Below are 27852 nucleotides of genomic sequence, written 5' to 3'. Positions count from 1 at the left end.
GTTCATTCATATAACTGAAACATCGTAACCTGTGTTTACAATGTTTCAGTTTATGAATGGATAGGAGCCTCTGTCTTCTCTCCATTAATTTTCAGTGCAGCTGAGAAAGGGACTGTCCTTAGTCCCTTTCTCTGTCTCAAAGGGGAGATGTCAGAGGTCTGTTAAGACCCCCTGATATCTCACCAAAGCCCCCCCAACAGGGATAAGAAAAAAATATATAGCAATAAATAAAAATAATTGTAAAAAAAAAAAAAAAAAAAAAAAGTATCGGTACTTGGACTCGGTCTCAAAAAATTGGTATCGGGACAACCCTAGTAAGCACCCCACACAGGATCCAATGCTTAAAGCCACATTACACGCCCTCCCCACAGTGTGGGGTCCAGGGCACACCTCCCAAAAGGTTTACCAAGGTTGTATCGATCCGGACACACTGCTTCTGTGTAGGCATTAGAAGACAGTGAGGACTCATGGAAGAATTCCAATAAAATAAAAAAGTACCTTTATAAAATAAAATGCAGCAGACATGTACAGTTCAGCAGTTGCATTCCCAGAATTCTGCTCAGCTTAATTTAAATTCAGAATCTAAAATAATGTATTTTAAATTGAAGAGGTTTTAACAGAAATATTAATTTGCCATTATTGTGCACCCTGACTGCAAAATGTGAAACGCTAAAGATAACATTCTAGTGCTTCTACCTCACCCCAAAGAAAAAAATAAAAAGATAATTCCTCAGCTGCAGCAGTGGGTGGCAAGCACTAAACTTGTAATAGCATAATTATATTTAGCATACATAAAAGGAAACTGAAAAACAGGATGCTACTCAGTCTACTAAAGAAAAATACAGAATGAAAGTGAGGAGAAAAAAAAAAAAAAAAAGTTGATCTATGAAGTCTACATATTTTAAACACGCTCAATTTATAAAAAGATGTTGCTGCCTTATCAGCACTTGGCAAGAAGCAATCAGTGTATTTTTCTTCTCTTAAGTTAATCGTACATCTGACTGAATAGTCAGGGCTTTTATCAAAGAAAATCAAATGCATACACCATCCTTCACCCTGTATACTATACAGGTCCTCAATCTAGATCCTAGCATCCATACAAGAACACCTTTTTCTGAAAGACTACTACTATTCCTCCCCCCCCCCCAGTGAAAATTTCTAAAGGGATCATGGGATCTATGGAATTGAAAGATCATTCTGTACCTCCTGCTATATTTGTACAAATGTTTTTTTGTTTGTTTTTTTATCAAAAAAACAAACACACTCACGCCAAAATTGTTATTGGCCTAAAAGGTAATCTAAAAAGATCCTAATAGAAGACAAAACTACCGCATAAGGATAAAATACTACAAAATATACACATTTAAAATATTGTGTTTTTGCAAAATAATGCAAGTCATTATTACAAAACAGTCATTTATTTTTACAATGTAACCTTTTAAAATATTTATTACAATTCTTTCATTTTTTTGAATCCGCCCTGTTGGGGGTTTTGGCGAGATATTAGGGTTGTATACTGATCCCCGACATCTCCCCTTTCAGACAGGGAAAAGGAACTTTCCCTGCAACTGCACTAAAGATGAATGGACAGGAGACAAAGGCTCCTGTTCATTCATAAACTGAAGCAGAGTAAACAGTTTACGATGCTCAGTTATGAATAGACAGAAAAGGCTGGACGGCCGAGCTCCTGTGCAATTTCTTTATTCAAGTGCCGGATACAAAAGGTGAACAACAGGTATCGGCTTACATGTTTCACACCATGGTCAGGTGCTTACTCATAGCTCATGAGTAAGCACTAGGGTTGTCCCGATACCACTTTAAGACCGAGTACAAGTACCGATACTTTTTCCCCCCAAGTACTCGCCGATACCGAATACCGATACTTTTTTTTCAATGTCAAGTGGCAGTTTGACAGTTGGGGACTGATAGGTGGCACTGACAGGTGGCTGGCACCGATAGGCGGCACTTATGGGCACTGAGTGGTGCTGATGGGAACTAATAGGTGGCACTGATTGGTGGCACTTGTGGGCACTGATAGTGGCACTTGTGGGCACTGATTGCACTGATAGGTGGCTGACACTGATAGGTGACACTGATAGCAGATAAGTGGCACTTGTGGGCAGTGATAGGTGGCTGGCACTGAAATGCTTTTAAAAATTACACTGAATTTTTTAAAAATATATATGCTGCAATGCCCATCTTGGAACACCCTACACTCCACTGCAGTAAGAAGCAGCAGACATCTTGTTACACCCAGCCCATATAGCTCAGGCTGGGTGTAAAAAGATGTCTGCTGTTGCTTACTTCAGCGGATTGCAGGGTGTACCAAGATGAGTGTAGGGACATTCGGCCGCTGACTGCACTGGTCACTGATCCTGATGGACACCCCCCACTACAATAGAGACACCCCCCCCCCCCCACTACAATAATGACACCCCCCCCCCACTACAATAATGACACCCCCCCCCCCCCAATAATGACACCCCCCCCCCAATAATGACACCCCCCCACTACAATAATGACACCCCCCCCCCCACTACAATAATGACCCCCCCCCCCCCCCACTACAATAATGACACCCCCCCACTACAATAATGACCCCCCCCCCACTACAATAATGACCCCCCCCCCACTACAATAATGAAACCCCCCCCCCCACTACAATAATGAAACCCCCCCCCCCACTACAATAATGAAACCCCCCCCCCACTACAATAATGAAACCCCCCCCCCCACTACAATAATGAAACCCCCCCCCCCCACTACAATAATGAAACCCCCCCCCCCACTACAATAATGAAACCCCCCCCCCACTACAATAATGAAACCCCCCCCCACTACAATAATGAAACCCCCCCCCCACTACAATAATGAAACCCCCCCCCACTACAATAATGAAACCCCCCCCACTACAATAATGAAACCCCCCCCCCCCCACCACAAAAATGAACCCCCCCCCCCCCCACTACAATAATGAAACCCCCCCCCCCCCACTACAATAATGAAACCCCCCCCCCCACTACAATAATGAAACCCCCCCCCCACTAAATAATGAAACCCCCCCCCCACTAAATAATGAAACCCCCCCCACTAAATAATGAAACCCCCCCCACTACAATAATGAAACCCCCCCCCCCACTACAATAATGAAACCCCCCCTTCAGACCCGTAATGCTGTGCAGTGCACCTCAGCTCAGATGATCGCCGTGCACAGCACTTGTAGTGTAGAGTACACAGAGGAGGGGGAGGCGGCTTTGGTCTGCTCGGCTGTATGACTGTAACAGTTTCCCCTTTCCTAAATATCCATACCTAGGTCCCAGAATCTGAATTAGTTATAATATGTAATACTAACCATGGCACAGAGCACTTGGTAGCATATTTCTCTCCAGCCAATTGCTGTAGTCGGATGATCCTCTCTGCCTGGATCTTATACAACGTTTTTCCGCTTGGCAAACCAACTCTATACATTGCTTTGGGGTACGTCACGCCAAGACGTGTACCTTGACCCCCTGCAAGCAGCAAGACTGCCACTTTGTAACAGTCACAGCTGAGAATTATCAGCGCTGCGGCCGTGTCCTGGGTGTGCTGACAGACGGACACCCCCCCCCCGATCCCCCGCAAAGCCAGGCTTCAGTGAGAGGCTGTTAAGCAAATATTCATTTGCTGCTGCCTTCATGTCACCGCCATGCCGCCCGCTCTGTGCTCAATCCTCAGCCCTCTTCAGTCATGGAAGGGGGGCGCCGGCCAGACACCTCACGGCGTCTGCCCCCTCTCCAGCCAAACTCTGCCCGCACTCCTCCCACCCTCTCCTGCCTTCCCCAGCCACTGACTCCTCCCGGACACAAAAAAAAAAAAAAAAAAGGTATCGGCGAAGCATCGGGAGCATTTGCGCGAGTACAAGTACTCGCGCAAATGCTCTGTATCGGTCCAGATACCAGTATCGGTATCGGGACAACCCTAGTAAGCACCCGACCTTGGTGTGAAACATGTAAGCTGATACCGGTTGTTCACCTTTGTATCCGGCACTTGAATTGAGAAGTTGTCCGCTGCTTTATCGAAAGGTATACAGGGAGATCGGTGCCCGTTACTGCCTGCACCAATCATATTTGAGTACAAGTACTCGTGCAAATGCTTGTTATCGGCACCAATACTAGTATCTGTGCAACCCTGATTTTAAAACACAAGTACATGGTACAGCAGACACATCAGGAACATGGAAGGTTTAGGTAACATACACTAATTGCAATGAGGACCCCAAGATTATTACTAATGGCCCTTTCACTCTCTGAATTGCATTAACGCAAATTGTGTGTGTTGTGGTATGCCAAGAGGAATGACTAGGCTGGCAGGGCGCTTGTACCATTTTTTTTAATGCAGCATACCACAATGCACAGATACTTTCCAACTGGTGTGTGTAAAAAAAATAACAAAAAAAAAAAAAAAAAAAACACACACACACATATAGGTGCAGGTGTGCTAGCTAAGTGCACTGGAGTACAATTCAGTATGAAGGAACGGTCTTAAGAGGAAGTAAAATGTGACTCTTATGCCTTGTACACACGGCCGTATTTTCCTAGAACAAAAGTCAGACGGGCTTTTTTTCCTAGGAAAGTCCAGCCGTGTGTAGCCTCCATCTGACTTTTTTTTTTGGAAGTCCGACGGACCTTAGATAAAGAACCTGTTCTCTTTCTTTTCGTTGGACTTCCGATGGACCCACGACGGACTTTTGCACGGTCACACAAATTAATTATATATATATATATATATATAAATAAAATCATCTGAAGGGGCTAAGAGGCCCCCTGATAACAGTATACAAAGGAAAGACATGTGCTCTTATGGAGACATCACAAGTCTGATGTTGCCATTGTATGCTGAAGTAGTGATTCGGGGGCAGAAACACTTTGCCTTGAATAGGTCTTTAAAGCGGTGGTTCCCCCTTAAAAACAACATTTTTTTATTCCACTGCCCCCCCACATTCCATCACGATTAATGCTCTTAATATTTTTTTTCCTGCTGTACCTACCTTAGTACAGCATCTTCACCCGTGCATCCGGGTTGCGAGTCCCGCGGGAGTGGGCGTTCCTCACAGGCTGTTGATTGACGTTTTCCCCAAAAACGAGCTCTCGCCCCGTCGCGTAAGCCGCGTCACGGTTGGCAAAAGGAGCCACACGGCGAGTCGGCGCTATACTGCGCATGCGCATCGCCGTTCGGCTACTTTCGCCAATCGTGACGCGGCTTACGCGACGGGGGGAGAGCTCGTTTTTGGGGAAAACGTCAATCAACAGCCTGTGAGGAACGCCCACTCCCGCGGGACTCGCAACCCGGGTGGACGGGTGAATATGCTGTACCCAGGTATGTACAGCAGGAAAAAAATATTAAGAGCATTAATCGTGATGGAATGTGGGGGAGCAGTGGAATAAAAAAAATGTTGTTTTTAAGGGGGAACCACCACTTTAAGCCATAGTAACGATTGTCATGGCACAATCAGTATCCTAGCTATAGTTTCAAAAATATGAGAAAACAGTCAAGGCAACATCACAATAACTACTGGCATTATAGTACTGACCGAGTAACCCTTTGACTGCCAATTGCAAATACCCCAACAAATTATTTTGCTGGCTCACTCAGGAGCTTTATGCATGTAATAATTACAGTGATCAGATATTCTGAGCACTCCAGAATAAAGACGCAACCTTTACCACTAAAAACAAAACAAAGAGTGGGGATTCTCTGCTCTACTCTACTGCCACCTGCAGTTCACAGTAAGTAAAATAACCATCACAGGTAGGGTAAGAACATAAAAAAGGAGAACATAAATTTTTGATGAATTCTGAAAAAAAAAAAAAAAAAAAAAAAAAAGGTTTATAGAATACTTACGTTTTTTGCCATTGATATGATCCAAGAAGTTGATTGAATCCTTCACTACACAGTCACAAACATTGCAGTAATAGCTGGCATAAGAAAAAGAAAAAAAATATTAAAATGCATATAAGTATAATAAGTATTTAGGACCTTTCTAAAAAGGGAGCTCAAGCATGCAAATATGAGTCATATCAAAAACTGCTTTCAGGTAAGCATTGCCATAATGTAATACAATAGGCTTAGTGAAAATACACTATCCTGTCCTTAACACACAGAATATACACATTCAAATCATTTGTGTAATGTACAGTTGTGAAACCATGTATGTGTAAATATTTTAAGTGTTTTGGAAGTACTTTTTTTTTTAAATTGCATTGTTACTTTTTTTTTTATTATAAAATTCCATTATAAGTGTTGCATCTAAGTGCGTGGCATGTCAATTTAAGTGTAGGTGGTATTGTCAGGTTTAAAACAGTTGGTGATGTGACATAGTGGCTCCTCAACCCCTGTCAATCAGCCTTTGAAAAACAATCCACCACAGAGCACTTTTCAGTGAAACCATAGCCACGCATCTGAACAAGCACTAAGAGTATTTTTCTGCCAGCTGGCTGAACGATACAAATTTACCAGATTCCCCCATCCACAAATTCGAGGCAAGGATGAATATTGCATTTTAACAGCAGGGAGAAACTTGCTCTCTTTCAGAATGCACAAATCAGCGCTGCAGCCGCTGACAGGAATTGAAAAGTCAAATGGTAGATTGATTTCCGTTCAACTGTAGTGGTCATACAAATGGATTCGGCAGGTCCCTGCCAAACCAGCCGAATTTTGATCCATATATGTTCACCTTAAAGCTGAACTTCAGCTTCTGATATACTTTACAATAAACAGTTTACAGTTTGGGCCAGCTTGGCCCAAATGAACTATGCCCTTCGCTAACTTGGCCCAAACTACGTAAAGTATATCAAAAGCTGGAGTTCAGCTTTAGAAACGTAGGCTGCCAAAAATGCTAGTTTTCTGTTTGTACGTATAGGCTCATTCAGACAGGGGACGATCTTTTCCATCCCTCTGAAAAAGGATCCATAATGGATCCTTTTTCAGAGGGTGTTTTATGGGCAGTGAGGAGACACCGTGTTCCCTCAATGCCAGCTTTAACTCTAAAAATACTGATCCACCGTACCACAACTGTGCACATTGTACACAGGTACAGCTTATTCAGTTAAATGGGTCACATTCTGTGCCGAGCCATCCACTGAGTGTGACATGCCATTTCATTTTTATCATGGCTGCAAAACAAAGCATTAGGGCATGTGCGCAGCCCTGAATGGTTACATCTTTGTTCAGGTGGGTGGTCAAATCATGGCTCAACCACTTGCATTTACAACTCCCTGGCTAACCGGGTGAACAAGCCATCCAATAAAAAAAAAAAAAAATCAATAAAAGTGAAACACCAATGTGTTGAAACCAGAGATAGTAAGGAAAGAAGCCTTTTCAAAACAGGACGGCCATGACTGCCTTCCCCTGCTTTTCTTTCAGTAAGGCTGGAGCGCCAATAAAAAAGAAGTTAAATGCATAGATGAAATACATCTACACGAACCATTGTTTCTATTAAAGAATTTGTATTTCAGTCCATCAAGGCCAAGATTTACACATCACTGCAGGATTGTATAGCCAGGCTGATACCCTGACCTTTTCTCTGATGCAGGTAAATAAAGTCGTTCTGGGTTTACAGGAGATGAGCAACTAGACCAGCAGCACCACCATGACTGCCTTAATGAAGGCTATATGCTTTTTACAAATTAAATAGTTAAAAGGCCAAGTTCACCTTCCTATGCACCTCTGTTCAAGAAGAAAAAAAAAAAAAAAAACTTTTTTTTATAACAAAGCCTTATCTTAGCCTCTGGTGTGTTCCAGAAAAGTGCATGCCTTGCAAGTGGGTCCTCCAATTCTATAGTTTTGGAAAATGTAAAGGAAATTGTACAGAGATTTGTACATGTATAAATGTGGCCATACGCTGTACAATGGATATGCTTTTCTGCATAGGGCAGCCCATTCACTTGAATAGGCTGCCCTATGCATGAAAAACGCTGCTGAGGGGAGCACAGGGTGTTTTACCTCGCTATTTGGTGCATTTGCAGCACGTTTATCGTGCGACAAGACGCAGGAGCACCATTAACATTTTTTGTTCAGAAACAAGCAGCTGTGAATAGAGCCGCTTTTCCCTTGTGTAAGCATACCAGTTTCACTTCCAGGCCCCAGTCACACCCAACAGAGTGGGGCCGAAGGTTTTTTGGCTTGTTTTTCCTGCGATGTGCACACTGCAGCCCATTGATTTCAATGGGCTGTCCTAAATCCAGTAAAGTAGCTTGTGGGACATTTTGGCGTGTTGCGGTTTGCACATTAAACGGTGAGCTTTGCTGCATTTGACGCCGTTTTTTTTTTTAAATGGCAAAATAGGCCTTTGCTGCCGTGTTTGGAGTGCCTTTATCTATTATTGGCACTGAAAGCATGACTAGTTCATTTAAAGGGGTGTTCCAGGCTTTTTTTTTATGTTTATTAAAAGTCGGCAGCTACAAAAAGTGTAGCTGCTGGCTTTTAATAAACATACCTGTTCCTCGGTCCAGCGACGTGCCGCTGGGAGCTTCGTTCTGATCCCCCCCTTCACGGCCGGCCCCTCCACTGCAAATGTGGGCACCTGGCCGTGACAGCTTTCGGCTTCATGGCCAGGCACACACTGCGCATGCGCTCCCTGATTGGACAGGTGATCGCCTACAGGAAGGGGCCACTAAAAGGCAATATGACGTATCGCCTTAGTGGTCCCTGGGCGGAAGGAGGAAGTGGGACAGGAAGCCCCCACTCCTCCTGAAGCCCCCACTCCCCCCCCCAAAGCAAATGACATGCCAAATGTGGCATGTAAGGGGGCGAGGAGTGGATTAAGTGGGAGTTCCACTTTTGGGTGGAACTCTGCTTTAAGATGAAAAAGGGCAGCCACACACTATACAATCTGATTGTACAGTCTCTGCACATTTGGATTTACCAAAACTATGGAATAGAAGGACCCACCTATCAAATCATGCTGCAGGCCCTTGCAGTACATCAGGTGTCCAACCCTCAGCCCCAGAGAGTTTAGCATGCAGCCCAGGCCTGTCTGGAGGAACACTGGGGAACAGCTGTGGAAAGCTTACATTGACAAGCCAGGCAAATACAAGTCCGGAGGGATGTCGTGTGAACATAGATGAGAGTGTGTGTGTGTGTGTGTGTGTGTGTGTGTGTGTGTGTGTGTGTGTGTGTGTGTGTGTGTCAGTCAATGAGGTCAGTTGGTGAACTGCTTCCTGTGTCTTACTTGTTTTTAAATCCTAAATCTACATACCAGGAAGTCACAAACTAGTCTATGGAACACACCAGTGACTAGGGGTAAGGCCTTGTTCTAAAAAACAAAGAAAGCTTTTATCTTTTTGCAAAAGAGGTACAAGGAGTTGTTAAGGCCAATAATACCTGCCAGCCAGTCTGCAATCAGAAGTGTATGCGTGTTTATTCAGCAGCTTTGTTTACAACTGCGGCACAGACATGACGTCATAACGCTGTGCCCGGGACTGGGACGATCATAGAGGCGACTGGCGATCATGTATTCACCGGAAATCTCTGTGCAGCCAATTCTTTTTCTGGGTCCCCGATGGCACGGTATTGCCTGGAGAAGCACCAGATGTCGGCGGGAGGTGTCCCCTCCTGCTGCCCGTAAGAACGATCAATCGATGGAACCGACACCATGATCATTCTTATGGTACACAGAATCGCCAGCTGAAAACAAGGATATCTGAATAATGCTTGTAAATTCAAAGCATCTTACCAGCAGCATACCACCGTCTTAGAGATCTGTGTAAAGCCTGAATGGGTCGAGCCCTGATATTTTACTTAATATAGAATGCTCAGATCCCATAAATATAAAAACATTCTACTGTAAATGAGGTTTACCTATGCAGCAAATATCAGACATATTGCTCTCCAAGTCTACATATGTTGTTTACTCTGTTTGATATTTGGAAAAGCGTGTCATCTCAAGTGAATCAATAGATTTTTATTAGCTGCGGGTCAGCAGCCACTGTGCAAGAGTACAAGGTCTTCTTTTATTGGGGAAAAAGAAACATGGTGTAGCGTTATAAACATTTACAGGAGGAATTCAAACCAAGCAGCTGAATACACAAGTTGAAATACATACATATATTTGCGAATTGTTAGGCTGCTATGAAAATATTTGTAATCGCAATTAATCAGTCTTGTGATTCACACAACCATGCTGGGAAGGCGATAACATTATTCACTATAGCCTCTTCCTGTGTCACCTGCTCACTTACTGGACTATTAAAGGGCACCCTCTAACTGCTAATAAGGTAGAGTTATAGACAGAAAATGAACAGGGCCACATTCCTCAAACTGCTAAGGTCTTTTCAATGTGAACTGATCACATTTCCCCTTTCAGCTTCCAGAGACAATAAACATTAGCTGGGCAGCTTTATGCACTGCGATAGAACCCCATTTGCTCACAACGCATAACCTCCCACTCTTAGTCTGATTTCTGCCATGTAGGGGGATTGTGGAAAGATTAAAAAAAACATTTCATGCAGTTATACTAGCAGTATTTTAAAAACACATTTAATGAATACATAACTGGACTAAAAGATGTTTGTTTGTTTTTTAATAAGCATAAAAGCTCTAAAGCATTTTAATGCTTAAACAGTTTGGAAAGGCGAAGAAAAAGAAAAAGTTATAACCATTCCTAAAAATGTTACAATACTACAATTACAAAATAATCAGGCTTTTCTACAAAATTATGTTTATCTACAATGAGCAGATGGGAAAACTTGTCAACAGAGTTATTGTAATTTAAACGAATGGGCGTCTAACCATTAATTAGATCATTTTCATAATCTTCTTTGTAGAAGGGTTTTAATAACACTCATGAACAAATAAGTCATCATTTCAGGGGATTAAATAAAGGAAACAGAAGAGATTTTAAATGAAGGTGGAATAGTGGGAATACATTTTACACACACAAACACACACACACAATTATGTCCCGTAATCCCAAAGAACAATTTTTTCCCACTGCAGATACGATAGTGATGATTACTTTTGCATATATAGTCATCAAGGGTAGTAATAGACAGAACATCTGTATCTTTATAGTTACATTATACCATTAACATAAGCTGCCAGTGTAAAGTGCATTTAAAGTAGGGTTGTCCCGTTACCGATGCTAGTATCGGTATCAATACAGAGCATTTGCACGAGTACTTGTACTCGCGCAAATCCTCCCGATGCCTGATCCGATATCTGTGAGAGAGAGGCAGCGTGTAATGCCTGTGTCCGTGTATAATGCTCAGACGGCAGTTATCCAGTGTATAAAAGCCGTGCCTCCTCCTCGTCTGTGATAGGGGAACACTCCCAGCAAGTGAGTTAGTGTTCTGCCTATCACGGACACCCTCTCATCCTCATCCCATGGACAAGGATGAGAGGATGTCCGTGAAAGGCGGAACACTAACACTGCTGGGAAACAGTTCCCCTATCACGGACGAGGAGGCGCGGCTTTTGTACACTGGATGGCTGCCGTCTGAGCATTATACAGGGACACAGGCATTACACGCTGCCTCTCTCTCCCAGGTATCGGGCAATGCTGTTCATTCACTTGTTTTTTTGGTTGTACACAGGGCCAATAAAAAACACAGGGTGGCTGGACATCTCATCCCATTTCAGTTCATTGAGGGCAATTACAAAAAGGATATTTTATTTATCGTTAAGGGACATACTGCATTATTCAGAAAGTCAGGACAGAACAAGGAGCAACAGAAACAAGGAAGACAAATTGACTGAAACAGAACTCCCTTGCATGCCTTGAAAGGCTGCCAAGAACCATAGAAGGCTACAGAGAATCTGAGACAACCAAGGGAAAAAAAACCCTGGTATAATATCCCAAAAGGACAGTTAACAAGCCAACTGAGGCTGCCAACAACCCATGAGTACAAATCCTGAATTTATACTGACTAAAAGGTAGGATGCTCAGATTATACCCTAGGGATAGGCAAATATGAAGGTATGTTATGACTCCAGACTGTCGCACACAAAAAGGGCCATCATCAGGGGTGGGGGGTGCGTGTCACAAGAGAAGCACCTGCCCCTGGTGCATTTTTGGGTGCAGGGGCACCACGTGCCTAGACTGGCTTTCTCTAAACGTGTACTACAGAAGAGAAGTTGGTTGCTGCTGTGTCACTGGAGTTAATTGCTGCCACCTCTAGCTACTTCCTGCATGTGCCATCTGTACTTTATTTTGGACTGCACTTGGCTCCAGCTCCTGTCTCAGCTTTGAGTAAACAAGAGCTGGGTCCAATTGTGCGCTCCCAGCAGGGGAAGTTGTGCTCGTCAGGAGAACGCAGTGATTATTGCTAGCAGCTTTATAGCTGTAAAATCCATCAGGCTGGCTGTACCCAAGTTGGTCGATCGACCAACTTGGGTACATTTAGCCTTCCCATACACAATGCAAACAAACAGTCTATGGCCGGCTTTAGTGTAAGGTCCTGCTCAATAGAGTCTACCTTGTTGTGGTGTCAGGCTTCATATTTTTTTGCCAAATTATTATTTCTGTTAAATCTTGAAAGCACTGGATAACTTGGAATACAATTTTCATATAAGAAGCTGCAAGTGTTAAAATAAACCACTAGCCACCGCGGTTATACAGCGGCAGGTCGGCTCGGCTGAGCGAAATCATGTCGGTATACGTAATTTCGCATTTCAGCCATTAGGGGCTCGTGCGCGCCACCGGAAGCACGCGCGAACGCTCGTTACAGAGCGAGAACCGGGAGTTGTGTGTGTAAACACACAGCTCCCGGTCCTGTCAAGGGGAGAAATGACTGTTCATACAATGTATTTGGAATCTGATCGCCGCCATTAGTAGTAAAAAAAATAATTATTAAAAATGCAATAAAACTATCCCCTATTTTGTAAACGCTATAAATTTAGCGCAAACCAACCGATAAACGCTTATTGTGTTTTTTTTACCAAAAATATGTAGAAGAATACGTATCGGCCTAAACTGAGGAAAAAATGTTTTATATATTTTTGGGGGATATTATAGCAAAAAGTAAAAAATATTGCATTTTTTCAAAATTGTCGCTCTATTTTTGTTTATAGCGCAAAAAATAAAAACCGCAGAGGTGATCAAATACCACCAAAAGAAAGCTCCATTTGTGAGGGAAAAAGGACGCCAATTTTGTTTGGGAGCCACCGCGCAATTGTCAGTTAAAGCGACGCAGTGCCGAATCGCAAAAAGTGGCCCGGTCATTGACTAGCAAAACGGTCTAGGCCTGAAGTGGTTAAAGAGTGGGTGCACCAAAGGACTCGTGGGGAATGTTGGTGGTCAGACCCAAAGCTGTGGAAGGGGCCCCAAAATGTCTGAAGGCTGCTTGGCACACAGGAGAAGAGTAAGCCATCCACTAAAAAAACCTATAGGTGCGTTTGGGATCTGACGGAAAACTCTGTATGACTTGCCCAATCCAAAACAATCTGATTCTAAGGGGCATCTGGCCTGCCCTGGTCCAGTGAAACTCCTCAGGAGGTTGCAGATCAGCCAAAGAAGAATAGCCTATCTCGAAGGACTCAAGTCCTGTGAAGGACTCTTAATATACCCAATAGGAAGTATATCAGCATGTCCTCTGACACTCCAGGGGACTATAAAGCCCTTCAATGATGGGTGTTTTCCTGCAATGCAGGAGAGAAGGTTCACCAATTGTGCATTTTTCCTTGAAAAGGGAGACTACCATTTGAAGAGAAGCAGGTAGCATTGCAACATCTTTAAAGACTGCGCAGTTGTAAGTAGAAGCTTTCCATGCCCTCCAGTAGTATTCCCCACTGACAGATGAAATGTATACAAAAGAATGCAGGCAATCATAAATTAAGGAGCAGGGCCACGGAGTTCTTAACAACCGATGAGGTTTTAGCTGCCAGTGAGATTTCCCTTCCCTGCAGTGACCACACCCCCTACAGCACCAGCTCCATGCCCTTTCTCCCTTAGCTTCCGTTTTGTGTACTCCAGCCGATGTGCTTCTCAATGGGCTCCTCTACAGGCGGCTGCCATATCTGCCTGGTGAGTAGTGTGTCCGGCACTGAGCCAGGCTTTGCTTCCCCACACCTCTGATGACTTTCCCCAAGTGCTGGGTGTTGTAGTGCAGTGATTGGCAGCGTGTGGGTTCCCTAATACCTCCCTTTCTGAATATACAAAACAATTACCCCTCTCCCCACAACATTTTTTAATAGATAGATGATAGAGTTGGATGTTCCCAAAGTGCTGTATCAAAGCACATTAATAGAAAGTTATGTGGAAGGGAAAAGTGTGGAAGAAAAAAAATAAAAGTGCACAAGCAGCAGGGATGACCGCAGTCTGGAGAGGATTGTCAGGAAAAGGCCATTCAAAAGTGTTGGGGACTTTCACAAGGAGTGGACTGAGGCTGGAGTTAGTGCATCAAGAGCCACTACACACAGACAGATCCTGGACATGGGCTTCAAATGTCATATTCCTCTTGTCAAGCCACTCCTGAACAAACGTCAAAAGCGTCTTACCTGGGCTAAAGAAAAAAACAGACCTGGTCTGTTGCTCAGTGGTCCAAAGTCCTCTTTTCTGATGAGAGCAAATGTAGCATCTCATTTGGAAACCAAGGACCCAGAGTATGGAGGAAGAATGGAGAGGCACACACTGCAATATGCTTGAAGTCCAGTGTGAAGTTTCCACAGTCTGTGTTGATTTGGGGAGCCATGTCATCTGCTGGTGTTGGTCCACTTTGCTTCATTATGTCCAGGGGCAACACAGCCGTCTACCAGGAGATTTTGGAGCACTTCATGCTTCCTTCCACAGACGAGTTCTATGGGGATGCTGACTTCATTTTCCCCAGCAGGACTTGGCACCTGCCCACACTGCCAAAAGCACCAAAACCTGGTTCAATGACCGTGGTGCTTGATTGGCCAGCAAACTCGCCTGACCTGAACCCCATAGAGAATCTATGGGGCATTGCCAAGAGAAAGATGAGAAACATGAGACCGAACAATGCAGAAGAGCTGAAGGCCACTATTGAAGCATCCTGGTCTTCCACAACACCTCAGCAGTGCCACAGGCTGATTGCTTCCATGCCAAGCCGCATTGAGACAGTAATTGCTGCTAAAGGGGCCCAAACCAAGTACTGAGTACATATGCATGCTTCTACTTTTCAGAGGTCCGATATTGTTCTGTGTACAATCCTTGTTTTATTGATTTCATGTAATATTCTAATTTTATGAGATTGTGGATTTGCGGTTTTCATGAGCTACAAGCCATAATCTTCACAATTATGACAAATCACGGCTTGAACTATCCTGAGAAACAACTTGTCATGCTACTTTGCCATCACAAATCGTGGGACAAGTCGTATAAGTGTGAAAGGAGCCTTACTCTGACAGTCTACAGGAGACCTGCATGGCACCAGTGCAAAGCTTTCCAAAAAAAAAAAAAAAAAGTCACTTTTATGTGCAAAAAAAAAAAAAAAAATTGCATTTATTGCGTTTAAAAAAAAAAAAAAAAAAAAAAAAAAAAAAAAAAAAAAAAAAAAAAAAGAGGTCAACTTATTCTTTGTGAACACATCTAGAATTCATAGTCCCATTAAATGATAGCAAGCCATCCTGGTCCAGAGGGTCTGCTCCTCTACTAAAATGGCTGCCTTATTAATACACAGACAGTGTAAAAACAAGTCACAGCAAGTCATCAATAGGGGGAAAAGGTCAGCTTCAGGGAGGCAAAACAGTAGACTAGTCCACTGTCTTTTGCTTGCTCATTTTAGCACAGCCTCCACAGAACATAACTTGAGAAATAGCAAAGACCAACATTTCTGTTTAAATGAGGGAGGGTCTCGCACACGATTATGAAAACTGATCCAACTTCCCTTTCAAGTGAACTGAGACACTTATGCTTGGTAAATAGTTTTTTGTGGTTGAACAAAAAGACCGTCACACCTCTGGTCAGAGCCGCTGTACTAACTATCCAAAGTTAGTGCAGCGATCTCCCCCGCTGAGCTGTTGTGTTCTGACAGGGGACTCCCCACCCCCCCAACCAGAACACTCCAGTTAGTGCTCTCTGCCATTGGCCGAGAGCGCTGATCGGGAGGCGGTCGGTACAGCATGCTCATCAGATAGAAGCTGTCCAAACTACTGGCTTCTGTCGGACAGACCGACATACACGCAGGCCGAATGTCAGCTTTTTTTTTTGGATTGGTGGATGTCTGACATTTGGACTATGTGTACGGCTGAGCTCATACAAAATGTGGAATTTGCAGCGTGTGCTAGTTGCCTTTGTGGATGCACCCCTAGTGGTTTGTATACAAATATGCAACTTTAAATAATTTAATTAACAGGTATAATGCCCGTATTCTCACTAGTCTAGTTTTAGGACATGAATGAAAAAATACATTTGGTTTTGTGTCACATGTAAAAAGAAATATTGAAAAGTCAAAAAGGCTCACAAACTATAGCTTCGAAAAGGTTGCAAGTTATGACAGGTTCACTTTATAAAAACACACTGCTGCCCATTGCTAGATAAAACAGTATCTCACATCATATGAACTCCAAATAATTATTTAATGATCATTTTGTTTTTATCACCTTTGAGCCTCATCTTAACAATTGGCGATGGAACTGGGGAAGTTATCTTAAAAACGACTTACAGTGGATGTTAAAAAATATGTGCCCCTTCCTGATTTTTTTTATTTCTTTGCATATTTGGCACCCTTAAATGATTCAGAACAAATTTTATTCTGCAAAGATAAACCAAGTAAATAGAAAAATGCAGTTTTTAAATGAGGAAAAAGCTGTCCAAACCTGCCTGGCCCTATGTGATAAAAGTAATTTCCCCCTAAACCTAGTAACTAGTTGTGCCACCCTTGGTGAAAACGACTGCAATCAAGCGTTTTCGTAACTGGCAAGGAGTCCTAGACCATCACTCTACTACCTATTAAATAAAATATAAACTGCACTGCATAAAAATGAGAGAGTGATATGTGGCAAAAAAAGAACGCATCTAAATAATAATGCACATAAGTTATCACTTAAATCAATAATAGGCGTGAACCTAATAATTAAAGGAGTGATATCAAAGAAACAAGTCCATATGAGTTGAATTAGTCCCAAAAAGGTTCAGAGAAAAGTAGAAGAGAGTGCAAACTCGTCCAAACAAGCGCTGAACAGATCCAAAGGGAATCGTGCCAACCAGCAAGACAGATGAGATGAGAAGAACCTCCACTACTTATGTCTTAACTGCTCACCAGAAGTGGTGGAGGTTCTTCTCATCTGTCTTGCTGGTTGGCACGATTCCCTTCGGATCTGTTCAGCACTTGTTTGCACTGTCCCAAAGCCTCATGCTGCGTACACATGACCGTTTTTCATGACGCAAAAAGTGCCATTTTTTAGATTGGTCGTGTGTATGCTCCGCAAAAAAATTAGAACCCACTTTATTTTTTCTTGTCATTTTTGCCATCGCGAAAACCGCCCGTGTGTATGCTTTTCCGAAGGAAAAAAAAAAAAAAAAAAGAAAACGTGCATGCTCAGAATCAAGTATGAGACAGAAGCGCTTGTTCTGGTAAAACTAGCATTCGTAATGGAGATAGCACATTCATCACGCTGCAACAAACTGAAAAGCGCAAAGACTGAAAAGCGCAAATCGTCTCTCAAACTTTTACTAACACGAGGATCAGCAAAAGCAGCCCAAAGGGTGCTGCCACCACCAAACACAGATTCTCATCTTCCATGGTCACAAGGAAAGCATGACTCTTTTTGCTGACTGAAGCATTATTGGAATTTTGGGACTACCTGGTACCAGATTACAGAATGTCACTGCAATATATCTTGCAAGCCAACTAGTTCCAATTCCTATTTAATGTGGTTGTAAAAGGCAGCAGAATTTATCTCAGTGCATTCTATGCATTAAAATAAAAAATCTGGGTAAGTATTATCTGCACACAATGTCCATGTAGATGCAGCGATGTTGCACAAGAGACTTGGCTGTCTGGGACTCCCCTCCTTATTGGCTTAGACAGCAGCATGGCGCCAGCTGACATCAAAGTCAGTGAGCCAATGAGGAAAGAAAGTGGGCTGGGGCAGGGCCTCCTTGTCCGAAAGGGCACAGGGAGCTGCAGCTCGGCCAGGAGCGTCAAAGAGGGACCCAAGTAAAGGAGGATATGAGCTGCTCTGTGCAGAACTACTGCACAGAGCAGGCAAGTATAACAAGTTTATTATTTTTAACCTACAAAATAAAAATGAGACTTTAGTATCACTTTAATTGGGCAAGCCCTTGAAAGGATCGCTGTATTTGTGAAGCCAATTGTTGTCAAGCAGAAGAAGTTTATCCTGCCATTTATATACACAAAGCTTATCAGCTGCATAATTGTCCAAACAATTTTACAATGTCTCCCAACAAAGCAGACCTAAATTGGTACCACAAGTTAAAAATTAATACAGTACAGTCTCTTTAGATTTACCAACTATATAGTGTAAAAGCTTAGGCATACATAGTTGTTAGCAAATCAAAGAGGACACTATGCAATCTAATTCTAGTGTTGCGTTTGTGGCCAGCTTCAGAGTTCCAAGGGATTAAATCCTGCTTAAAATGCTTGGTTCTCTGAAGAGCGTTCTGAATTCAGATTTGACAAGCAGAGAGGAGACGCTGTATCACCTCATTACCCCCTGCTTTAACCTCCTGAAATCCCGCACTAGTGCACCACAACCACATTAGAAGTAACAGAGGGTAACAGATTTCCTGACCTCAACGTAAAACCCATATATTCATACATAGTGAATATGCACTGCTCCCCCCCCACCCCACATTTCACTGAGGATGCCATCTAAGCTACAGGAGGTACTGAGAGGAGGAGTTTCAGGAGGCGGGGTCAGTAAAGGAAATCAGTGCTTGCAGGCAGCAAGGTACCATGGGATAGGAAGTGCTTAGAAATTCAATTTTAAAAACAAAATAAATTAGAGAAGCTGCAAAGCATGCAGGAGAGAAAAAACGAGGAAGTTGTGGAAAGAAATGACCATGAGACTGGAAGCAATCATGAAAGGAGAGATTATTAGAATAAGCTCATATTAAATGAATCATAAAAGTTTAGAGATATTCTATTTAAAAAAAAAAGCTGCATACAACAGCATTCTTACCCGCCCATTTCAGATTGTGGAGTGGTCTTTGTAATAACAATAGTTTTCCCCAGCTTGGATTCCAGATCAACTTTGTAGTCTCTATGCTTGAGTAATTCTCTCTTAATTGGAGGCTGTAGTGGTTTTCCTATAAATAAAGATATGTATTTTTTTTTTATATCACAATGTACAGTATAAGATTTCCTATCATCTGTGCCCAGTCTTGCCACACAGTTAATCCAGCTCTGAGCAATCCTCTTATTGTTCAGTGAAATAAAACAGACTTAGAGAAAAACCTTAGTCCGTTCCGCCCCCTTGCTGTGAGTGACAAGTTATTTACACATCTCATGCACTAGCTTCAGACAGGCATTATTTTTTAATTCCCACCCCCACTCCTTTTCTGAAGTCATGTGGTTACTTTTATGGATTTTGACTGGATGTTAGTGATAATAGCAGAATTCAGTGTAAGAAATAGGAAAAAAATGCATGTCGACAAGGGGAGTGTAGAGGTGGGCGGAGAGTCTGACATCACGACTCCACCCACAGAGCTCCAGACAACAGATCCACCCACAGAATCTGCAGTTTTTCAGTTCTTATAACAGAGGGGGAAAATTTGACAGGTAAGGATACATGCAGGAGGCATGTATATCCTTATAGATCAGCACTATGGCAGTAGTTTAGAAAGGACGTGAGTGGGTTTACATCCACTTCAAGGCTAAAATATTGTGTAAACATCTCACAACACTATGTGCATTTGTAAACAAACTCATATTTTGTAAAGGGGCTTGTTCAAGAATTAGGCTTGGTTTACACTGCTGTGACGGCACAAGTCGTACGACTTTGCCCTGTGACTCCCTTCAGTTTTGAGCAGACTGTACAAGAGCTGAATTAGCATCCAAAGCGGACCAAAGGGTGTAGAAACCTTTCCAAAGTCAGACTGACTTGTGTAGCATCAGTTAAGACGGCTGTCGTGGGGAAACATTGAATTTCACACGTCATGCAACTTGGGGTCCCACAATTCGGATCCTGTGTTACAGCAGTGTGAACCGAGCCTAGGCCACGTGTGAATAGTAGTGGCAGGAATCAGATTCCTATGGCAACTTTTAGTGGGTAGGTGCAGCCGCTGGCCCCGTTCACTACAATGACAGGTTGCCGGTGGCTGCAGCGATTTGTGGTTCTCTGCACAGCCAGCGATTACCTGCGATGGTCGCTGTTGGACACACACAAATTGCGGCTGATGGCAACCTGTCAGTAAATGGCGCCAGCAGTCCCCGCTACCGTCTGAGAGCAGTGGCAGGGATTTTTAAGTGGCCTTAATTGCTGGTGTGAAAGTTGATTTTGAGGTTTGTCATTGCATAGAAAGAGGACGTCCTAATTTAATATGATGCGCGTCTTTGAAAGCCTTATTATATGAAATGTCAGTGCACTGGGTTGCTTCTGTGGAAATTCCTCATAATATGCATCTGTATAATGCTCTTCACCATACTGAAAAACTTTTTCTGGAGTTATTTTTTTTTAACAGCTGCCATTAAAGTCAGACTAAACTCTGGTTTAAGAACCGGTTCACACCACAGAAACAGTGTCTGGATGTGTTTCAGGTGGGTTTCAGCGTGCAGGTTTTAGTGCTTTTTGCATTACCATCCATTTAATATGGACTCCTATGGGACACGTTCTGTAGTGCAAATATGCAAAAAGCACTAAAAATGCATAGGTGTGAATCAGGCCTTAGATGCGCTCCGGTGAGTTTTTTACGTCATGCAGCAGGTTCTATTTTTTCTGCACTGGAACAGACCACGATAATCTGAGCTATGCCATTGGAACCCATATAAACTACTGTCCTTGCGTTTTTGATGCAGAAAACACAATAATAAAAAATAAAAAATAAAACGCACTGGACTGTATTTGGTGTGAACTGGCCCTAAAACAAGAGAAAAATACATTCAAGAATGTATTCCTAACAAAACAAAAAAAATTATAAGAATATAATCTTTTATTGCTCTCAGCTTCCTCAAAACCTTCAAATTTCTGTTGTGGTCTGAATTCCTGTTAGGAGGGTGCCCACGCTTATTCTCCATGGTCAACTGTATGCAAGAATGTAGCCACCCTCTCTTGCCCACTCCCAAGATGGATAAATGGACTGTGGACTGGACTTTGTAGTGTGCACAGAGCAATGGTGTGCATGTCGCAAACAGAAGTGCGGAGGAAAAGTAGGAGGCTCAGGAGCTCACAGAGAATGTTACAAAAATAAAAAACCTGCGGAAATAAATTTCCTGAAAAATAGGTTTTGGGGCCATTATGTACTAGATGTGTACGGACTGTTTTCAGGGAATGGGAATATATTTTAGTGTCACTTTAATGCACTAAAGCAACAAGATCTAGTGAAGAAAACCACACGTCTCTGCACAAAGGTGAAAAAGCTATAATTGGTCAAATGGCCTTATTCTATGAAGAGTGCAAAGTCCAATTGACTAAGGATGCACCGATACATCAGCTGCCAAAAACGATTGGCCAAAAATAAGGTTATAAAGGTCACATTTCTGACACGAAAAGCCCTGCTTCTACGGTCACCTCCATGCAGAGACACACATCGCATGTCAGCAACAGGAAAAAGATAAGCTGCAGGAAGCCCACAGGCAATACTGGTGTATAGGCATTTGTCCTTTTCTTGCCTTAGAAACAATTAAAGTATAACGAATGGCAAAACTTTGTATTTTGGATGGTGATGGATTAGAACACCTGTCAGTTTTCAATTTAGTCTGTGCCCCGGTTAAGGCGATTCATCTTCTCTATTTGTACTGTTTACCATTATTATCTAAAGTAAAAGAAAGTTCAACATTTTGGGTCTTCCAAAGGAGACACTAGCTCTGATGACCAAGGGGTCCCAAGGAATTCCCCTAATCTGCAGAGATTTCCATTCACCTCTTGCTTGGCTATTGGACAGGAAGTGAAAGGAAATCTCCGCAATGGGACACAGGTGGCAAAAAAAAGTTTGACAGGGGTTATAGCCCTCCCTTGAGCTATTCAAAATAAAATAAAGCTCTGCCTATAATTCCACTTTCAATTTGACTGTCTATAGTTCTAGCTCTATACTTATTTTTTCTGTCACCATGGTGTCCCACTGCCTCAAATTAAAGTGGAGCTAAACTTGCCTATTCTTCACAGCCAAGAAAGTGGCCATCCAGGCCTTAGTTTGATCTGCAGTTGTAATGGTGCTGCACCTGTGATCAGGAATTTGATGGCTTAACAGTTTGGTTGAGAAGAACAGCTGTGAATTATCCTTCACGGTATGCCTTAAATGTGATTGTTTTTTAAATGGCTAAATTGATGGGTTTAGTTCCGCTTTAAGAGGGAAAAACAGTTACTTTGCTGACATGTCTACCACAACAACATTCAATTTGTAAGCAAAATACAAACCATCTTTCTTCTCTCGCTCCTCAGTGATTCGTTTCTGGGCAAGTTTCTCATATTCATCTTTGTCCCACTTTCGACGGAAATCTGCATTTTTGGACTGTAAAGAAATAAATGGTGAAATATTATAAACTATAATAAAGAATCCATATCAAGAAGGAAAAAAATAAAAAGGTACTATAGACAAATGCAAAACTGAAAACAGGTTTACTTTTTTTCCTGCCTAGGGATATGTGATTTTTGATCAGTCCTGTGACTGAAACATTTAGGATCATCTCTTCATTGCTTTCTTCGTCACCTCAAGGCCCCTGAACAGAGGTGAAGATTCTCATTCACTATCCAATCAGCAATATGACAAACTGAATAAAGGAAATAAATGTGTCGCCCATGGGGCCATACATGCGTTTGTGTGGGAAGCAAGCTACACTGGGCACTCCCAGCACAGTGACCAGGGTCTTCTCCTTAGTTAAAGCCAGAGTGCAGCCAAAAACACAAATAGAAAGACCAGCACAAGGGACATTTCAGTTAGTATGATGTGTCCTTGGTGTTGACTCTTCTTTTAGTAGTAATCTACTCCATCCTGCCATCCCCTAAAAAAAAAATGTTGGTCTAATACCTTTTAAGGAAGCACGGGAACACACACACACACACACACACACACACACACACACACTTCTGGAGCCCTGCAGCCTCACGGGATACTAGGGTTGACCCGATACCACTTTAAGACCAAAGTACCGATACTTCACCACCAGACACTGACCACCCCCCCCCCCCCCCCCAAAAAAAAAAAAATACTCACCGATATTGATTACCCAAACTTTTTTTTGTGTCATGTGACAGTTTTCAAAGCACAAAACAGATTAGGTGGCACCGATATGCAACACTGATAGATGGCAGGCACTGACAGATGGCTGGCACTGATAGGCAGCACTTATGGCATTGATAGGTGTCATTTATGGGCAATGATGGGCAGGCACTGAAATGCCATGAGGAAAGGCTCCCTGCAATGCCCATCTTGGTACTCCTTGCACTCAGCCGTATAAAATCAGCAGTGGCCAAACTATGTGGACTGGGTGTAACAAGATGTTGGCTGCTGGTTTACTGCAGCCGAGTGCAGGGTGTACCAAGATGGGCGTTGGGATGTCGTCACTTCCATTTTTCTCCCTGCGGACTTCCGGGTGGCCTAATCTCTCCCAGGTATCAGATCTGGCATCGGGAGCATTTGTGCGAGTACAAGTTCTCACGGCTTAAAGGGGTTGTAAAGGTTTGTTTTTTTTATTTTCTAAATAGGTTCCTTTAAGCTAGTGCATTGTTGGTTCGCTTCCAATCTATGCATTAAAGGTGAAAAAACATCTGCTGCTGCCCCCCCCCCCCCCCCGAGCCCCCGTTATACTTACCTGACCTCTCGAAAGTCCCGCGCGGTCCAGATATCCTCTTCGCCGCTCAGTCTGGCCGCTGATTGGCTAGAGCGGATGGATTGAGAGCAGTGCAGCCATTGGCTGGCGCTGCTGTCAATCACATCCAGTGACACGGCGCGCCGAGGGGCTAGGCTGATTGATACAGTAAGCGGCTATGGCCGCTGGCTGTATCACGGGAGTGCGCCCGCAAATAGTGACCACCATGCGAGCTCTCGCATGAATGTGGTGACCAATTGTGGGGAGGACCAGAGACAGCCGCCGAGGGACCCCAGAAGACATGGATCGGGGGCACTCTGTGCAAAACGAACTGCACAGTGGAGGTAAGTAGAACATTTTTCTTCCTTTAGTGACCCTTTAAAGGAACCTATTTAGGAAATACAAAAACAAACCTTTACAACCCCTTTAAAGTCGTTGTAAAGCCTCAAGGTTTTTCACCTTAATGTAATCTACGCATTAAAAGGAGTTGTAAGGGCGGATTTTTTTTTTATCTTAATGCATTAAGATATAATAGCCTATGAGCAGCAGCTAACTAACCTGAGCCCCATTTCTGTCCAGCAACGTCCACCAGTCCCTCGACCGTTAGAGACTCTCCCTTCTGATTGGCTGAGAAACAGCAGCGGCGCCACTGGCTCCCACGGCAGTCAAAGTCAGTTAGCCAACCAAGAGAGAGCGGGGCGGGGTCCATCAGCAGGCACACGGATCTGCAGCTCAGCTGCCCCCATAGCAAGCTCCTTGCTGTGGGGGCACTCGACAGGAGGGAGGGGCCAGGAGCACAGAAGAGGGACCCAAGAAGAGGAGGATCCAGGCTGCTCTGTGCAAATCCACTGCAATAGAGCAGGTAAATATAACATGTTTGTTTGTCATTTTATTTTTTTAAATTAGACTTTACAACAGAGGTAGGTAACCTTGGCCCTCCAGCTGTGATGAAACTACAAATCCCATCATGCCTCTGCCTCTAGGAGTCATGCCTGTAATTGTCAGGATCTTGTAATGCCTCATGGGACTTGTAGTTTCACCACAGCTGGAGGGCCCAGGCTGCCTATCCCTGCTTTACATTCACTTTAAGGTTTAAAGCCTTCTGTGCGGCAGCTCCCCTCCTTTTTCTTACTGAGTCTGATTCGGTCCAGCGATGTGCACGAGCGCAGTGGCTCCAGCCTCTGTCTCTCTCCTCATTAGACATATTGATAGCAGCAGGAGCCATTGACTCCAGCTGCGGTCAATCAAATCCAGTGCCACAGGAGCATGACTGTGTCCCGCTGTCTGTTAATTGTTGCAGCAGCGGGCCACAGGAGCGAGCCCACGTGGGTTCCCCCAGGGAAAGCAGCTTTATGGGGGCACCTGGTGAAGAGAAGGGGCCTGGAGCACCAGTAGGGGACCCCAGAAGAGGATCAGGGGTGCTCTGTGCAAAATGATTGCACAGCGCAGGCAAGTATAGGCATGTTTGTTAATTTTTACAAGGGTTTAAAAACACTTTTGTCTGAACGTTGACTGACAGCACAACTCTCAGACGTGAACGGGCACAAAGGAATAAAATGGAAATCTGAATCGCTCGTGGAAGAACGCTTCTAACTGTTGAAGTGTGAATAGGGACTTCTAGCTGGCCCCCTGATGGCGTGCCATGGCCAATGTGCGTTATCCAGTGGCAGCTGCAAGAACCAGGAGGGGATAAGTCCGCAGGGTAAGAACAGAAACAGTCAGCATGGGAAACAACACCTGATTTGCTGAATGCCCAAGCCAGTATATTGTAAACCAGCACACAGGGTAGGAGGGGGTTAAAGATAAACAAACATGGAGTAAAGTTCCTCTTTAACCCTTCCCTACTCTATCCAAAGCAACAAAAAAAGAGTTACACGTTAATAGTGCCTCTAGAATTCTGATGGTACATAGGAAGGAAGCCAGTGCACTATGCATTTGTAGCCAAGTACTAGTCTATGGCGTTTCTCTGAAGCAATATCAAAGCTTTGCTGCCAGCTTCTCTATCCCCAGCTCATTCCATAGACACAGAACCAATATCAACCCCCAGGAGTTCCTTACCCCACTTCCTGACGCCATTTTTTCCCCTTGCCTTGAAGCCAGCTGCCTGTCGCACTAGATGAGGTAATGCGGGAATACTCCGCCCTCGTCGCCGTGAGGGCGCTAGGTCCGCCCCGGTATACCAGGAGATTAGCCCCGCCCCCGGCATATAAGGGAATTCGCTTGGCGTGGGTGTGAAAAGATGGCCGCTTGGCGACTTCAAGCTCACTGAGACTGAGTGCGGGGTGTAACAAGATGGCCGTGACGGAATGTCACTTCCGTTACACATTTTGACGGGTTGCCTACTCTGACAGAACACCTCTTATGTGTAATAACGTACACTGAACAAATTACACCAAACAAGCGCGAGTAACATCAGCATAGCACAGTAGATTTTTATAGTTTCTACATCATGATAATATGCTCTTGATTGTGTGCTACTTCTTAAACACTAGACTAGAGAGTGTGTCTGGTTTTAGTTCCGCCATCTTTGATGTGGGCAATGTGGCGTTTGATGAGCTAAAAGCTGAAGAAATACTGCGATTGAACGATTTCTAAGTGTAGGCGAGATGTGCTTATATGTGCAGTATATAGGAGTTCTATAGCCTTGATAGTTCCTATGGGATGTCCTTAGCTTGGGTAGTTCATTCATGTCTGATGGGACAGAAGGAGAACTAGAAGGTCTACTTCCTCTGGAGGTGACACAATCACATGGACTGCAGGCAGCATTACAGGGAAGCGCAGGGATATCATGGTGTCTGCTTTATAGTGCACTTGTTATAGTCTGATTGAATATTTTATATTGATAACCATCTAAGGTGGAGTAAGACTTTACTGAACTCATCACTCCAAACACTGCAAGTCCGTGAGCTAAAGAGTGAGTAGTATCTAGCAGGTCTTCACAGTTTTCAAAGGCAACCCTTGCAGGTCTGTTTCTGGCAATTTCATCTTAGGTAAGTAATTATTTCACATGCCTATATTTTGCCTTTCCTTGTTCCCTCTTTACCTCCTTTTCAACATGCTAATAATAAATGAATATGTTTAAAGCCTAAGTGTCCTTTCATGCAGAACCGCTCTGCTCTGTTCGGCAGGGGATCCATGAACAGCATCCGTTCTGAACAGGACAATATCACTATTTTCATAAGCACCCATTCCATTTCTGTCTGTGTTTACAGCCGTGATCAAACGTTTTGAGAATTTTTCTTGGTGTGGTGCACTACAAGCCCCAGCATGCTCTGCTAGCCTGTGTGTATGTATAGCACAAGCTAGTAGGCCTTTCTTGCTGACTAAGGATGAGCTCTGGCGTGTTCGCATAGAACACGTGCAGAGCCCGCCAGGAAGTGTGCACGGCGCTGCGCTAATAACAGCCAGGGAGACATTTCACGATCCCTGCAGCCGAGTATCGGGACAATGTCTCCCTGGCTGTGATTAGCACAGCGCCGTGCACACTTCCTGGCGGGCTCTGCACGTGTTCTATGCGAACACGCCGGAGCTCATCCTTATTGCTGACCACAGTGACAGAACTCCAGGGCCCAAGCCTCCATCTATGTTGAATGAAGTGCCCCCTCCTCTCCTATCTCGCCAGCCTCTGAGCACACTAATGTAAGGGAGAGAGAGCTCTGTGCACTGTATTGTAAAGGGAGTCTCTGATGTAAGTGAGCAGAGGCCCTGTTACTTCGGGATTCCCAGAGCACCCCTTACATCAGAGTTCCCCTTAATATTACAATCCACAGAGCTCCCCCTTAGGGCCCTTTCACAAGGGGGCTCTGCCAAGCAGATCCGTCGGCTCAGCGGGGGATCTCCCTGCTGATCCCCGCTGAGCAGGCGGATGACATTTCCATGTCTGCTCCACTTGTGCAGAGCGCACACAGCCCACTGTTTTCTATGGGCGGTCTGACTGTAATCCAATCTGCTAGACAGATGGGGAATGGATCCCTATCCGTCTGTTTTC

At 43.8% G+C, this 27852-nt stretch overlaps 2 protein-coding genes across 3 annotated transcripts in view; one reads left to right on the top strand and one right to left on the bottom strand.

Annotated features, from left to right (window-relative positions):
• The window catches only part of ZMAT2 (zinc finger matrin-type 2), a 62031-nt gene extending 35995 nt beyond the window's left edge, over positions 1-26036 (bottom strand). Inside the window, exons 1-4 of the mRNA XM_040344827.1 lie at positions 25923-26036; positions 22474-22567; positions 19081-19207; positions 5881-5954 (exon numbers count right to left, since the gene is read on the bottom strand). Of these exons, the coding sequence (XP_040200761.1) occupies positions 5881-5954; positions 19081-19207; positions 22474-22567; positions 25923-25940 (313 nt within the window). The 5' untranslated portion in view covers positions 25941-26036. The remainder of the gene's footprint in view (positions 1-5880; positions 5955-19080; positions 19208-22473; positions 22568-25922) is intronic.
• A 362-nt stretch (positions 26037-26398) lies between these two features.
• The window catches only part of LOC120932456 (histidine--tRNA ligase, cytoplasmic-like), a 184115-nt gene continuing 182661 nt past the window's right edge, over positions 26399-27852 (top strand). Inside the window, exon 1 of one of the 2 annotated variants that reach the window (XM_040344818.1) lies at positions 26399-26854. The gene's annotated coding sequence lies outside the window, so the exon portion shown is untranslated. The remainder of the gene's footprint in view (positions 26855-27852) is intronic. The other variant, XM_040344817.1, reaches the window with a different exon arrangement.

Source organism: Rana temporaria, chromosome 3 (assembly GCF_905171775.1).
Source record: "Rana temporaria chromosome 3, aRanTem1.1, whole genome shotgun sequence".
Taxonomy (NCBI): domain Eukaryota; kingdom Metazoa; phylum Chordata; class Amphibia; order Anura; family Ranidae; genus Rana; species Rana temporaria.
Note: the sequence above shows the minus strand (reverse complement) of the source record. Positions and strands in the feature narration are given on the sequence as shown.